Genomic DNA, 13,992 nt, shown 5'->3' on the forward strand with positions numbered 1-13,992 from the left:
GGGTCCGGTCGGCATATAGGGCCCTCTGTTCCCCTCAGAAGGGAATTGCCTATGACAATCACTCTCCTTTTTTTCTTAGCAGAGGCAGTCATAACGCATGGGGCTGACTGCCTCACCCTAGGCAACCCCCTGGATGGACCTTCGTCCACATCCTCATTTGCCTGGCCCTCAAGTTCCAAGGCCTCATATCTGTTCTGTAAGGGCAACTGGGAAGGTAAGGGAGGCCGGGCGGGGGTTCGCCTGGCACCCTGAGCAGGGACCTCTTCCCATTCCCCCCCGTCACTTAGGTCCCCTCCTTCTGCCTGGTGGCAAGAGGGCAGGGGATCCTCTGCTTCTTGTGGAGCCTCCATCTGCTACCTTTGCCTCAGGGATGGTAGGGTGTGGCTCCACCAATCTATCTCCCTCTCACACTCCCTGATACTCCTTAACCTTTCCAAGAGGCAGAGTTCAAATTGATGCTATCAAAAGCAGAGGTGTCCCTTCTGTGCTTCCTTTCTCTCACAGCAGCCCTTGCTATGTTTTTCATTAGCCTCCTTCAGCTAAAAAAAGTCCAAATACAAGCTGAGCTGAAGGAGGTCCACTGAGAAGAACTTTTTAACGTCCTTCTTTGACCTAGTTGTTCACTCTTCTGCAGAGCCACAGCCCACAGAGTGCTGTCCTTCAACTTTTTCCCCTCTTTTCCCAGCTATCTCATACTGTATCTTCAATTCCCCTTAAGGTGGTTGTATTCCTTTTCCAGTATGGCTAAAAAGGCTTTAGTTAATCTTGTTAAGATCAGTGCAGTTTATTCCTGTCTATGGTGCTATGGAAGGACTGGGAAGAGTCCTCCTGTAAGGGGAAACAGGTCATTTGCCTCTCAAAGAAGCTCTTAGTATCCTGCCCAAGGCTGCCTTGGATGCATCCATGCTGCTGCTTGGGTCACTATGGCAGAAATCATATAGTAATTCCCCCGACAGCAGGCTTTAGATACCCGAGTTGCCTCCAGCAAGGTTAAGGCTTCCCCTTGAGGACTCCCCCCACCCCTACCTCATTGATGTAATGTGTCTAGGGTTGTTTTGAACTTTTAGTGTTGAAGACCCAGATTTAAAGCAAGAAAGCAAGCTGGGCCTCTGGTCTTGTTCAGGCAGAATCATTTTGTCCCACATTGTTGATCACAGAGGATGTTGGAATTGCTAAGGAAGAATGAGAAACTCTAGTGCAGTTAACACTATTATTCACCTGTTTCTTATTTCTAACATGTCTTTCTCCTGACATCTGCTTTGGTGTCTGAGTTTCTTCTACAGATTTTCAGGAACAGGGAAAACATTGTCTCCTTACACTGTCTTTTCGTGTAACCATTTTGCTTTCTTCTAAAAGATTTTCATCAGTGGGCCACAGTTTGTCATTAAAGGAATTGCATACTCTTCCTTCCTGCCCTTCTTCCCACCTTTCGTTTGGAATGCTTGTGCAAGGTTTACAGGATGGCTTTTTCTGAGAAAGTTGCAGCGATGTGGGATGTAACTGTAAGGTTTAGAGGCAAGTTCTGATCTCGGGGAAAGAGAGAGAGAGAGGCGACACACTACCATGGGCTGTCATTGCTGCTGGATCAGGATGCTTTTTCTGTCTTCTGTCATCACCAGATGCTCAGATTGCTCTGTGATTCCTGCCCTTTTGTTTCCATTGCCCGGTTCATCCAATGCAGAGTGAATACTTCAACGGTCCTAATACAGGGAGATTTACTGTTAACACAGGATTTTGCCCTTTGTCTGCATACAGTGCTGGGCATTTTCACAAAATTCCTGGCTATTGTATCATTTTGAGATGGCAAGGTATCATGATCTGCTGACAGTCTCACAGGAGGGAAACTGCTGTAGGAAGACAGTACCTCACTCTGCAAAGACAAAAAGTTCTTTACTGACTCCAAGCATGAAATGAGAAAAACTCAATTTTGGTCTGAAGGCCAGAGATCACTAGAAATGCATTTAAATTCAATCATCGGTACATTCATCCTGGGATGTTAGCAAGAGTGTGTCTGTGCGTATGAGTCATATGGCTTCCTGAGCCTACAGGACATGGTTTGCCAGATTTCTGTTATGTTTGACACAAGAGTGTTCTTCTGAGATCACAATGAAGCAAAATTCTCATAGATGTAAAATTCATAGCCCCACAAAAAGTCCTCTTTTTGTTGACCTGAGGGTGAGCATTCTCACCAGTTTTTAGATGAGTTCATTTCCTCCCCATGCTTCTGCTAATGAAAACCCCAGTAACAGACACTCCTGCTCAAAGACAGGGAGTTCACCTAGAGCTCCAAGCAAGCCCAGGGAATGAGTTATCTGCAGGAAGTTCACCTTCATGATAATTTTCACATTTGTTTTCCCAACATGTAAGGAATTCCTCTCCTCACTCCAGGAAAGTTTCTGCCTAAGAAATTTTTGGAATTTCATTTCAGTATTTCATGTCTTTACCTCCAAGCTTTCCTCATCCAATCCTAACTCGAGTGAGAAGCTAAACAGGATGTGATGCAGTGCAATTTTAAAATTGTTTTTTTAATTATCATCTGTTAGAGAATTCTTCTAGGTTGCTTGTGAACTTTCAAAAATGGGGGCTTACAAGGCTCTCTTTTTGCAAAGACCCAAATAAATAATACCCAGTAATGACCTTGGCAGGCCAGGTCCAGCTAGCTGCATTCCATCCTATTCTACTTGAATATCTACAAGTTTTACTATGTTGTCAACAAGCATACCTTTCCCAAAACTGTTCAGGGCAAACACATAGGATAAGTCCACAGTATTTCCCAGCATTACTTGGTGGGTGCTTCCAGATTGTGGCTGCTTTTGTGTCCCTGTGTAAGATGAGCACCTACTACCCATCTATCTGACCTAGAGGTCTGATCACCAGAAATAAGAACCTTGCAGACCATGAATAAGAAAGATTCCTTGTCTGTTGTTACTGTGGTCCTGTCCACATGAATCCCTTATCTCTCTTCCTCTTTCCCCCTTCTGTGAAACCTCCATCTAGGATTTTAGAGTGGGAAATGACGGGCATTGGGGCCTGCCCCTCAGCGCTTTGCTTAGGTGAAGCAGTATTATAAGAGAACAGAGGACAAGAGCTACCCCAGCAGATGCTATTGATTGAAGGGGTCTGATTTTTCCAGGGACAGCAGAAAGGAGATATCTACATTTTTAAAAACACGGTCAATGTAAGGGACTGTTGAGTCACTGTCATCTATCAGCTACTGGTTTTGTCTGTTGCCTCTCATTTATCTGTTTTACATCTGTTAGTTTATAGAGGTCATTCATGCCATCCATCCCAACTTGAAATAAAGATCCCCGCTTGCTTTGCAACATATATACCAGTGGTTGTTCTAAGAGGGAAGGTACACAACAGGCTTCCCTGGTGGAAGTACTTGCAACGCAACCCCTTTAGGGTCTGTCTTGTGTATCTCACCCTGCTCGACCCCAGCTTGTGGGCACTGCTGCCCAGGTCTGTCAAGGGACAACTAAGTGTCAGTCACAACACAACCTATTACTGACTTTCTAAACTGGGTCTAATTTAACTTTCTGTGGATTCAGGGTGAGGTTTAAAAGAGCATCACAATAAAGCAAGAAAGACTGATTCCTTCACTGTTTGTATTAGGATGCTCTGTCAGGCTTGAGTGTTACCAGTCCATATTAAGTTGCTGCCAGGGAGACGTTAGTCACTGCTTGTGATGAGGAGCGGTGCAAGCCCCTGTAAAGGAAATGTGGAAATTTAATGCAGACTGCAGCTTCCATAAGCCAGGATATGACAAACCTTAAGCAGGCTTCTGCAAGAATACAGATCTGGAGGGATCACTTCTATCTGGTGAACTAACTGGTCCTCTACCCAAAATATTTGTTACTACTGTAACATTAGTGCCCTCCCAAAATGGCTGCAATCTCACCTCATTTATATTTGTCTTTCCTCTTTTGTTGTTGTGTAGTCTTTAGTATGTGAACCCAGGCTTGTTCCTCTTCTGTACAGCTTGATGTATCAGTCTACAAACGCTCCAAGATCCTTCAAGGCAGAAAACATTATACAAATAACCTGTTAAGTGACTCGATGTTTATATGACTTGGTGCTTGTTTTCTGCATTTCAAGATGTATTTATGCACTCCTGTGCCTACTTTGTTCAAGGAGGTTTACGTGTTCAGCTGTTTGGTTTTATCCCCTCTGTGCCTTTCTAAGTGTTATGTGTAGCTCAGTTACTGCAGAAATTAAAATGTGCTTTCTTTCAACCAAAAGAAGGTGATATAACATACAAACACAATAAAATCCACACTTGTTACATGCTAAGAAACTTTCTGCTCACACAGGCTGATACTTCTTGATTCACAAAGGTATATGACATGTCAGAGCTGTTGACTGATTTGAAGAACGGAGGTCCTTGAGGTCCTTCTTGACACCTGCAGCCAATATTCCATGATTTGGCAAATCCCACATCCAGCTTTACTCAACAAGGAAAAAAAAAAATTTCAGGTGATCAGCCAACCAACTACAAATGTTATTCTAAATACTGGAAAGGGCACCCTTTCTCCTGTGCTCTGCCCAACCTGCATTCAGCATCCCACACATATGACTCACTGCTAGGCCTTGGGCAAGTCACTTCATCTTTTTCTCTCTCAGGCTCCTCGTCTTTAAAGCAGGGTAATAATACTTTCAGTAGTGTTGGGAGCATTAATTAGCTAATGCCCACGTAGGACTCCAGACAGATCAAGCAATATATGAATGCAAAATAGTAGTATCATCAGTTACTGTTAGTCAGAATTTGTACTGCCACTGCTGTATTTTAGTGGGGAGAACAGGAGCAGATTCAAAAGGTAAGAGTTATATTCAGAAAATCGTTTTTTGAAAGAAATCTGCATTCTTACAATCACTTGTTCCTGCATGCAGATTTTTATAGCCTATCAATATTTATGCTGTCAGTGAGATTTATAATAATAGGACTTAGCTCGTTGTGGGATCTGAGGCTGTGCTAGCATTAGCCAAATCCTCATGATTCTCCTGCTCTGCAGATGGGGGAAGAATGAGGCAAAGGTGAACTGACTTTCCTAGAACATCACAGGGAATGGTGTCAGAACTGTGATTACACTTGGGACTATCTGACTCCCAGCCCTGGATTTATTACTGCAGATCACAATACCTTTTAGCTTTTCATTATTAAAGAATTCTTACAGAAACAGATGGTGGAATGAAGAAAATGGTCTAAATTTGTGTGTCAGAGCGACAAGATGATTTGCTCTAAACTTATACTGACAGTCAATGCTTTTGGGTTTTGTTGGGGGTTTTTTTCATGTTAGACAGCACGTATGCCTGTTTGGCAATTTAGCCTCATGCAGTCAGGACCCATGAGCAGAATGACACTCAGTCCAATGTGCAAATACATTCTTATAGTACGTGCAGGCACATATCTGTTGTAGAAAATCATGTAACCTTTAATCTGTGTTTTCTCTGTCCCTGGTAGTGCTTTGTTTTATTGCTTGTTGGTTTGCTGGCCACAGGGTGCGAGACAGGAGGTTTGGGGAGAGGTATTATCTTTTTCTAACTACTTCCTTTCATTTCATGAAAGGTTTTTCCTTCCTCTTCTTGAGAAATTCTTCTTTGCTGAAAGTAGAGACACTTATCCTACTCCTTTTGTTAAAAGAAAGTCCTGTGTTTTTTCACTCTCTGTTGAACAGTGAGGAATCTGGGTGGACACTGTAACTGTTTGGGGTTCTTAGCAAAATGATAAAGGTCAGGGTTCTCCTTTCGTTATAACAGTTAGAAAACATCTATGTTTTGAGCAATAGAACTGTTTCCTCCTCTCTTCGGTAATAATTAAATTGTCCAGTCTTCTAATTTGCCCAATTTTGTCAAGTCATGTGTTGTTGGGATCAGAACACAAGCACAAAAAGAACCTAATATAGATCTGTCTCATACGTTACCCTCCAAGTAACTGTGTCCTTTGCACTGCAGAGGTGTTGCAAAGTTCCTTGGTTTTGTGGTCCTGCTAACGTCATCTGGAGAAGAGCTCACGAGTGCTGTGGAATAGGGATCAGGATTCAGAGAGGACAGACGTGACTCAGAGCTTCCTCTGATTCATTCCCCTGAACTGGGCTGGGCCTTCTGAGCTACAACACAGGAGATGTTGGAGGAGATGGAGGATTATTTGATTTTGAAAGCATTGTCTTGCCAGTGGGCTGAGATGAATAGCTGAAGACAGCAGGCAGGGTTACAAAGATGCTGACCTATTGGACAGGGCTATAAACTGATGGAAGGGAGTGACTTGCATAGACAGGGTATGACAACAGGACTTATGGCACTGTGCTTTCCTTTCTGCAGCCCTCTGATTTCTGGTGGCTGATACAAAATGAGCTGTAGTCCCAGAAGTAGTGAGATAATGTGAGTGACATGTTAAGACTTGCAGCTGGCAATTATCTAATTCTTTGCCCTATTTATTGTGACATTTTGTCTTTTCACCTCCCTTTTAGAATATCCGCATACGTTCTGTGACAGGAGTTGGGTTCTACATGCCAGCAGGGAAGATCAGAGGCACATTGGCATCCCGATTCCTTATGGTGGATGGTGAAAAGGTGGCCACTGGATCATACAGGTGGGTCGCTCTTCTTTAAGGCAAAGCTACATTCTTTGTGTAAAGAACAGCTTGTGGCTTTGCTTGAGAATCTTCTTCCCATGTCATTCCCTTTCTTATCCCAGCCTCCGTAATCTGTGTGGCATCTGTAGAAATTCGGGTGGGATGACAGAGAAGGTGGCATAGAGCACAAGCTGCTCCTGAGAGAACGGAATATGCCCATGCTAGTGGACCATTTCAGTGGGCTAGAAATAGTTCCACACTGCATCAGGTGGTGGTCTGCAAGGACTCCCCACCAGCCACTGTGCTCGTTCTCTTCAGTGAGGTTTTCAGTCTGGAGACTCCTCCTGTTGATGCAGTGTTGCTTTTTTGAAAGGGTGAACTGTCCTTCAGAGTTTTAGGGCCTTTTCTTCCAGATCTGGTCTGCATGCCTAATGAAGAACAATAATAAAGAGTTTCCTGTATCCTGACCCATCTTGGCAAGGACATATGGGCAAATGGCACAATGCTACATATGCGCTTGTAGTGTCTTAGATATTGTTAGGTGGGCTGGATCAAGTATGCACCCAAAAATCTAATGTCAGTTCTGTTTCCTACTCAGCTTCACATGGAGTTCATCCCACATTGACAGAAACATCCTGCTAGTCTTGACAGGACAGCACGTGGAGATGTTTGACGTTGAGTTTCGTGAGCTCTATGCCATCTCAGAGGAAGTTAATTTCTACAAGGAACTGGGTATTGCTAACCCATTCCTTCTCGGAATTGGGAAGCCAGGCCTTCATTCCTCCACCGTGGCTCGGAAGTTCATTAACCCCAAGTATGGTTTAGTGGCAGGGGCAACCCGTGGTGATATGATGCTCTGGGCTTCACGACACAGGCAGGATAATCAGGGGAACATGGAAAAGGAGGAAACAAGTGAGTCAAAGAAACGGTTAAATCAGTTTCTGAATGACTTAATCACATTGGAGCAAGAGTTCCCAGAAATTGATCCACCTCTGGAGAACTTGAACAAGCTGAATCGGAGCCCTCAGAAACTGTTCTCCCGGCTCCACATGGACCTGAAAAATAAATCCAAATCCAGAGAGTCTATTCGAGATGTGAAGAAAGACGACGCACAGGCCAATTCAAAGCAAGGAAAACGGTTTGCCAGTGGGCTTTTCAGTCGCAAGGCCAAACGGTCTCCAGGCTCAAGCATTGAGGCCAATTCTTTTGCCAGTGAAGGACATTCAGGAGAAGACCTTGGGAACATGAAACTGGAATATGAGCGGCTCAGCATTGGCCATGCCAGTGTTCGGAGCACTGGAGGCATCTCAGGTAAATCCTCTTCTGCCAGCATGTTCTGCTTCTGTGTCCCTTGTTCTGAGTTCGGTTGATTGGTGCAAATATTTCCAATATAGGCACCTGTGAGTAGATCCTGTTATTTCCTCTATATTAAAATGAGCAGGATTAAAGAAGAGTAGAAGTTGTATCAAATGATACAGGGAATTTAAGTTGAAGGCAATTTAATGGCAGTCTTACTGTAAAGTTGGTACTTCTCATGTAAATGTTTTCTCATACTTCTCAGCAAGCGGGTATGGGACAAAGGGAGTGAATGTCTCCGTGTGTAAAACAGGCTGCGTGTGTAGTTCTTGAAGTGCACTGCCCTAATAAATAGCAGCAGTATGTTCACTATTGTAGTGGCGAGCAGGGTACAGACAGATTTCCAGTGTAACCCCTCCGTTCCTCATTTGGGTTTAGTCGGGTGTGTTTACTGTGACAAGTTACCGGTAGAGAAGAGAGGAAAACGTATTTACATTGAGGTGAGGGGGCAAGGAGTGGAGGAGAGGGCAGAAGTCTTTTTAATTTGCTACTTTATCACCTTCTGAAATGGGGGAGGAGGTCATGAAAACAGAAGCTATGGAGAAGTAGTAGATCTCAACTTTTTTTTCTTTGCTAATGCATGATTGATATTTTTCACTAAGTCCTTCCAAGGCTTCATCCAGTTGAAGACACAAATGATAAAGATTTCTTCCAATTTATGAGAATCCCAATTTAACTTCCCAACTTTTTAGATGTTTTGTCAGACTGAAGTAAATCTATGGGCTATTCAGCCTGGTTGTCTTCCTCTCTCAGTGAGTGGTACTGGGTGTCAATACATCCTGTGCAGGCAGGAAAATGAATTTTCTTCCTAGTTCCAGGAAGAAAATTTCTCCTCAACTTGTCTGGCCACAGACTACTCTGTGCTCCGATGAATGCAAAACACAGGCGCAGAGAGACTGAACTGCCTTGAGACTGCCATGATGTGAAATGGAAAGACGTTCTCCTGAGACCAGAAAGAAAAGCAAGGTATTGGGAAGGTCAACAGTAGCGATTGATTAGGTTCTTAGAAATATTTCTGGCTGAATAAAGGACAGACTCAAAAATGCCAAATGAACACAGGAGAGAAGAACTGTAAGAAGGCATGGATAGTTTATTTAAGACTATAGTAGACCCATTTTAGGATGTGTGTTTGGCATTTGGGGAGGCAGAAGTAAACCTTGGCCTAAAGAGATCCTCTCTCCAAATCACTTTATGTCTTGAGCACAAACAGTATGTGGTGCTGGGCCCCATTCCTCGGAGCCAGGAAAAACAAAATCCGTGAAGACCTGTGGGGAGATGTATGGGCATTTCCTCTCGGAGGAATGGACCTGAGGGCTTGCACTACCCTCTAGTGACAGAAGTAGGGAATTGTGTAATCTCTGATTTGTCAGCACTTTACAGTATCAGAGATTCCCTACATTTCTCACTGTCAGCTGCTTTAAAGCAGGCAGCCCGCCATTCCTGCAATGTCATGATGAAATTAGGCCCCTTAGGTACGAAAGAGATTGATGTCTCTAGCTGAACAGTGGGGTGCTGTGTCCTTCTGGGGCATTGCACAGCCAGGGCAGCTGGGATGTCCCTATTCCTTTTAAGACAGTGGATCTGTGCCAGACAGTCTGATGCTTGGTCTGGACCATTTCCACAAAGACGCTATCATGCTATTATGTTCAGGTTTTATTTATTGCCACTGCTACTTCCTGAGGGCTGCCACCTCTTCCAATAAAGGGGAAGGAAGAATTGAGAACAGGTGCAGGGAAGGCGTAGAGGTCCAGCCCACCACCCTTCCCGCTGTGCTCTTCCTGACCTGGTAAGTCTTTCCAAGCAGTCCATGCAAGTATTTTTTTGGTTTTATGCAAATTGAGAATGCCTGTTCATGGTGGCAATGGGAGACTCTACAGCTTTTGAGGTATGGTGTAAGTAGACTTAGCTCATCCGGTGTTGTAAAAGGCTGGAGGAAGATCACTGCTTGTGTGTTGCTTTTGAATTGCATCAGTGTTCTTGAGAGAAAGCTTCTCTAGTCTAGTGGTCCCAAAGTGGCATGTGAACAGAGATGATAGAGGGCACAATAGAAAGATGGAGACTCATGAGAAAGAGGAAAAAAATGAGTTACGCAGAGGATCCTGCAGCTACTTGATCAGTAGGACATACTTCATTAAGATTTAATAAAGAAGTCTTGAACATGGGCATGGAATAGAGTTCCAGCTTCAAGATAAAAATAGGAGGTACTTTGTTCTTGGGGGACTGTAAGACTGATCTAAGTTATCTTTGAGCAGGTCTTGTAAAAACTGATGCTGTGATACTCTGGGTGACAGAAGGGAGGTAAGAAGTGGAAATGAAGGAGAGGGAAGGTTCTTGGTATGCAGTCAAGTTAGGATGCAATTATTCAGAGCTTCACAGTTTGAAATAGCTGCCCTTACCTTTTGTAAAGACTAAACAGCACACTTAAGCCCTGTGGGCCTGCCTGTGCACACATCCTCCAAAGACACTATTAATTCTGTAGTACCACAGAGACACATCCCACCTTGCAAATGCATAGGGGGACCAGATCCACACCCGGAGTAGCTCTCAGAGTAATTGAAAGACATTATTCAAGCAGGCTAAAGGTCAGGTTCAGTCTTGTAAGAGCAAATGGTGATGAAGAGAATCTGAACTGGGAAGGGAATTGATGAAAGCACACTCTGCGACAGTCTGAAAATCTGACTGGGTATTTGCATGCTAGGAAATGATACCTACAAGTCAGAATTGGGAGTCTGGAAAATACAAGGGCTACAGATAGTAATGTCTCAAACTAAGTGTCCAAATTAACATCCTGAGGTGTTGTCCTAGCACACTGCATGACAAATTGAGAATGCCTGTTCTTACAAGGCTTTCTTAAAACCACATCATCAAATTGACACAACTCTTGAATTTCACTGTTGCCCGCTTAGGAACACAACAGCAGCAGCTCTGAACATGACCAGAATCTTGTTAATTTTAAGCTGCTGCTGGGCAGACTGTGATCAGCAAAGACACTGACGTCTGTGTGCAGTTTCTGGGAAATACTGCAAGGGTTTGAAAGCTGTGTGCCTTTGGAAGGTGCTGGCTTTTTGTTTTGTTTTCCTCTCTGCAAGAAGCAAAGTGGGCTCGTTCAGGAGGGCCTGCCATCCTGAGTTTCACTTGGCCTTCACTCCTCCTAAGCGTTGGTTGCAGAACACATATACTTAATAGCAGAATTTCATGTTTCACTTTTGGGTGCTTCTTGCAACAAAAAAGGGGACTTACACTGCACACTGCAATACTGCAGAAACAGCTGCTTAGTTATCACCAGTGTTTTTCAGCCGAAGTGGGATCATGGTCAGGTGGTAACTGGAATTTTCAGCCTCTGTTCTAAACAGAAAGAGGGGAACATTGTTGGGTACATACAAGTAGGGTGTATGCTCTAACTGTAGCGGGATCCGTAGAAAAAGGTCAGAAGACAAGAGTAGAAAGTGAGAAGAATAAAGGAGTTGGGAGTTGAGATTAAGCGGAGCAGCACAGACGCTTTTGAAAGTAAACATGAGGGTCTTGAATGTAATACAGACAGACAGGGGAACAGGGGTGGTGAGGAGATAGGAGTAATGATAAACTTAGTAGTAACATACGGGGGGGTGCAGACAGAAGGTAGAATGAAATGCCATGGGGAGCTGTGGGGAGGAAGCAGTAGCATACAGAGCAGCCACAAAAGTGAGGGGGGTTGCAGTGCAGCCTCCCACGTGGATATCAATAAGTTGCAGTATGGAAGAAGGTGGAGAGGAGAGAGCTCTTCTCTTCCCCATCACCTACAGGTGAGGAAAATGTTGATCAAATACCCACAAGCAAGAGAGTGACATGAAAAATGATTCATTAGAAGCCCAGTTCAGAGGCAGTGCTTGGGTTGAAAGCTCCCTCATCTCAGCAAGGTTGAGACTTCTCAAGTAGCATGTCACCATGACCTGTGGCAGTTTTCCCTCCCTGTTCTCAATCTGTACTGGCCACTGGCTCCGACTGCTTGGGAGATGCACATATACCTTCCTTCTGTAGAAATACACGAGTGGGGTCTGCCCTTCTTCAGAGTGACTGCAAGCTCTGTGGCAGCCCCTCTCAGTACGTACTGCCCTGGGCTGTATGTCAAGTAAGCCTCGCTGAGCTCGGAGCACAGCAGAGCTCCTTTACTTGCAAAAGCCTATGCAAGCACACTTTAGTACAGTGCTTGAAAAAAATATGCTGGGGCATCCAGACCAACAGCTGGCTGTAATGAATCTCTTCAGACAGCAGTGCAAGCATTGGAAAGTACTGGGGAGCAGAAGGTATCCATAGAGTGATCAATGAAAAAAAGGTAAGATGATAAAAAATTTGGGCAGCGTACTATGCTAGCTAAGTGAGAGACCCTGAGGCCTTGGGATTTCTCTTGCAAAGGAAATGGTGGAAATACTGGCACTTGAGATGTTCAAAACTGGACGTGAAAAAACCTCTCCTCAGAATATGTGTGGGGATCAAATGGATGAGATGACCTGACTTTTTTTTTTTTCATCCCTCACTCTTTGGAAAATGTCCCACCAAAGTCATGTCCAGACTGTATTTCAGTGCCGGCTGGGACCTGAGAATACACTGAAGCTGGCCTGGGTACAGGCCAAAGCCTGGAAATACTTCTCCAGTGGTTTTCTCCACAGTATACTCTGAATTTGCTCTTATTTTAATATCTCTTCATTTCACAGTAGTAGGAAATGAAATCACGAGAAAGTGCAGAGTAATGTAGGTCTAACACAAGGTGTATAGTAAGTAACGAGAGAGGATTGAAGCGTGAGTCCAAACTTTATCCAGGTCGTATTTACTTAACATTAACATTACTTTTAACTTCTTTTCATTCCAGGTAACCTGGGTCCAAACTCCACTACGAGCGATAAAACCAAACAATCTACCTGTGTGTTATCTTGATTAGGAAGGATTGTCTGGAGAACTGAAGACTGAACATGCTGGAACAGTAACCTCTTGATTGATTTTGAACCTACAGCCATGTCCTCACACAGTGGTCTGTCGAGCCACTGCGCGGTCCTGGATGCACCTGGCACCCCCAGTTAAAACACATTTACTGGGTGAAGCATAGACTTTGGATGGTCGGTCCCTTAAATGAGGGTTAGTGATGAATGTATTAGTCCATATGTCTGTGTGCACACATATTTTATGTATAAAAACAACTGTGATGACTGGTCTCAGAGCTTGCTCTGTGTCCAGATAAATGCAGGAGATTTTCTAACTTACTTGTGCTGCTACTTCAGTCTGTCTAGCTACAGACTCAGAATCACTGTGTTGCATTGTTTACTCTACTGCACTGCAGAAATGTATTGGTCTGACTGGCTGGAAGGCTAAATCCAATCGAAGTGGCAAATTCTGGGTGAAATAAGGATGTTTACAGACAGCATAGCAATCCTTTGTCCACAAGGAGTCTTCCTGTAGATGCCTGTTGTCACTTATCCACACAGAAATGAGTGGTCAGGGAGAAGGGTTAAGCTAGCAGAGGCCAACAGATTAGTATCTTATCTGTTTCATGTCATAAATATAGCAGTCGAACAAAGTGATTTAGCAAGAACGTAGTAAAGAGAAAAAATGGAATATAGGGGGATGTTTAGCCTGCAGTTGAGACTGGGTCAAGAGAAATGCCTTATAAGGGGGACTGGGCAGGATCTGGGAGCAATAATGCACCCTTCAGTGGCTGTTACGAGATCCTGTTTGTTGCTAATTCAGCAATACTTTACCATTCATGGAAACTGAATGATTAAGGAGCACATCTTTGAGGCTTGAAAGAGGAAAACTGAGGAGGCATACAAGCTTTTCAAATGTTCCTTTTTTTTTCTTTAAGTTAACCTTTCCAAACGCTAAATCATGCCAAAATTAAGAGCTTTGATCCATAAGAAGCACTGCATGCAATCAGACCAAAGGCCATCTAATCTGCTATCCTGTCTCAGAGGATAGCCAGTAACAGGTGATCACAGAAGCATGAAATATAAAGCTTGTATACACAGGTCTTTCTCTGACTCCGTTCCAGCAGTCTATGGACTTTCTGAACTGGCAGTTCCTTCTGGACCTGGCCT

General features: G+C 43.9%; 1 protein-coding gene across 1 annotated transcript in view; it reads left to right on the forward strand.

Annotated features, from left to right (window-relative positions):
- The window catches only part of FAM83F (family with sequence similarity 83, member F), a 37,207-nt gene extending 24,369 nt beyond the window's left edge, over positions 1–12,838 (forward strand). The window contains exons 5-7 of the mRNA XM_009322592.1: positions 6,468–6,589; positions 7,170–7,882; positions 12,774–12,838. Of these exons, the coding sequence (XP_009320867.1) occupies positions 6,468–6,589; positions 7,170–7,882; positions 12,774–12,838 (900 nt within the window). The remainder of the gene's footprint in view (positions 1–6,467; positions 6,590–7,169; positions 7,883–12,773) is intronic.
- Positions 12,839–13,992: the final 1,154 nt, after the last annotated feature.

Source organism: Pygoscelis adeliae, unplaced genomic scaffold (assembly GCF_000699105.1).
Source record: "Pygoscelis adeliae isolate BGI_AS28 unplaced genomic scaffold, ASM69910v1 Scaffold60, whole genome shotgun sequence".
NCBI lineage: Eukaryota > Metazoa > Chordata > Aves > Sphenisciformes > Spheniscidae > Pygoscelis > Pygoscelis adeliae.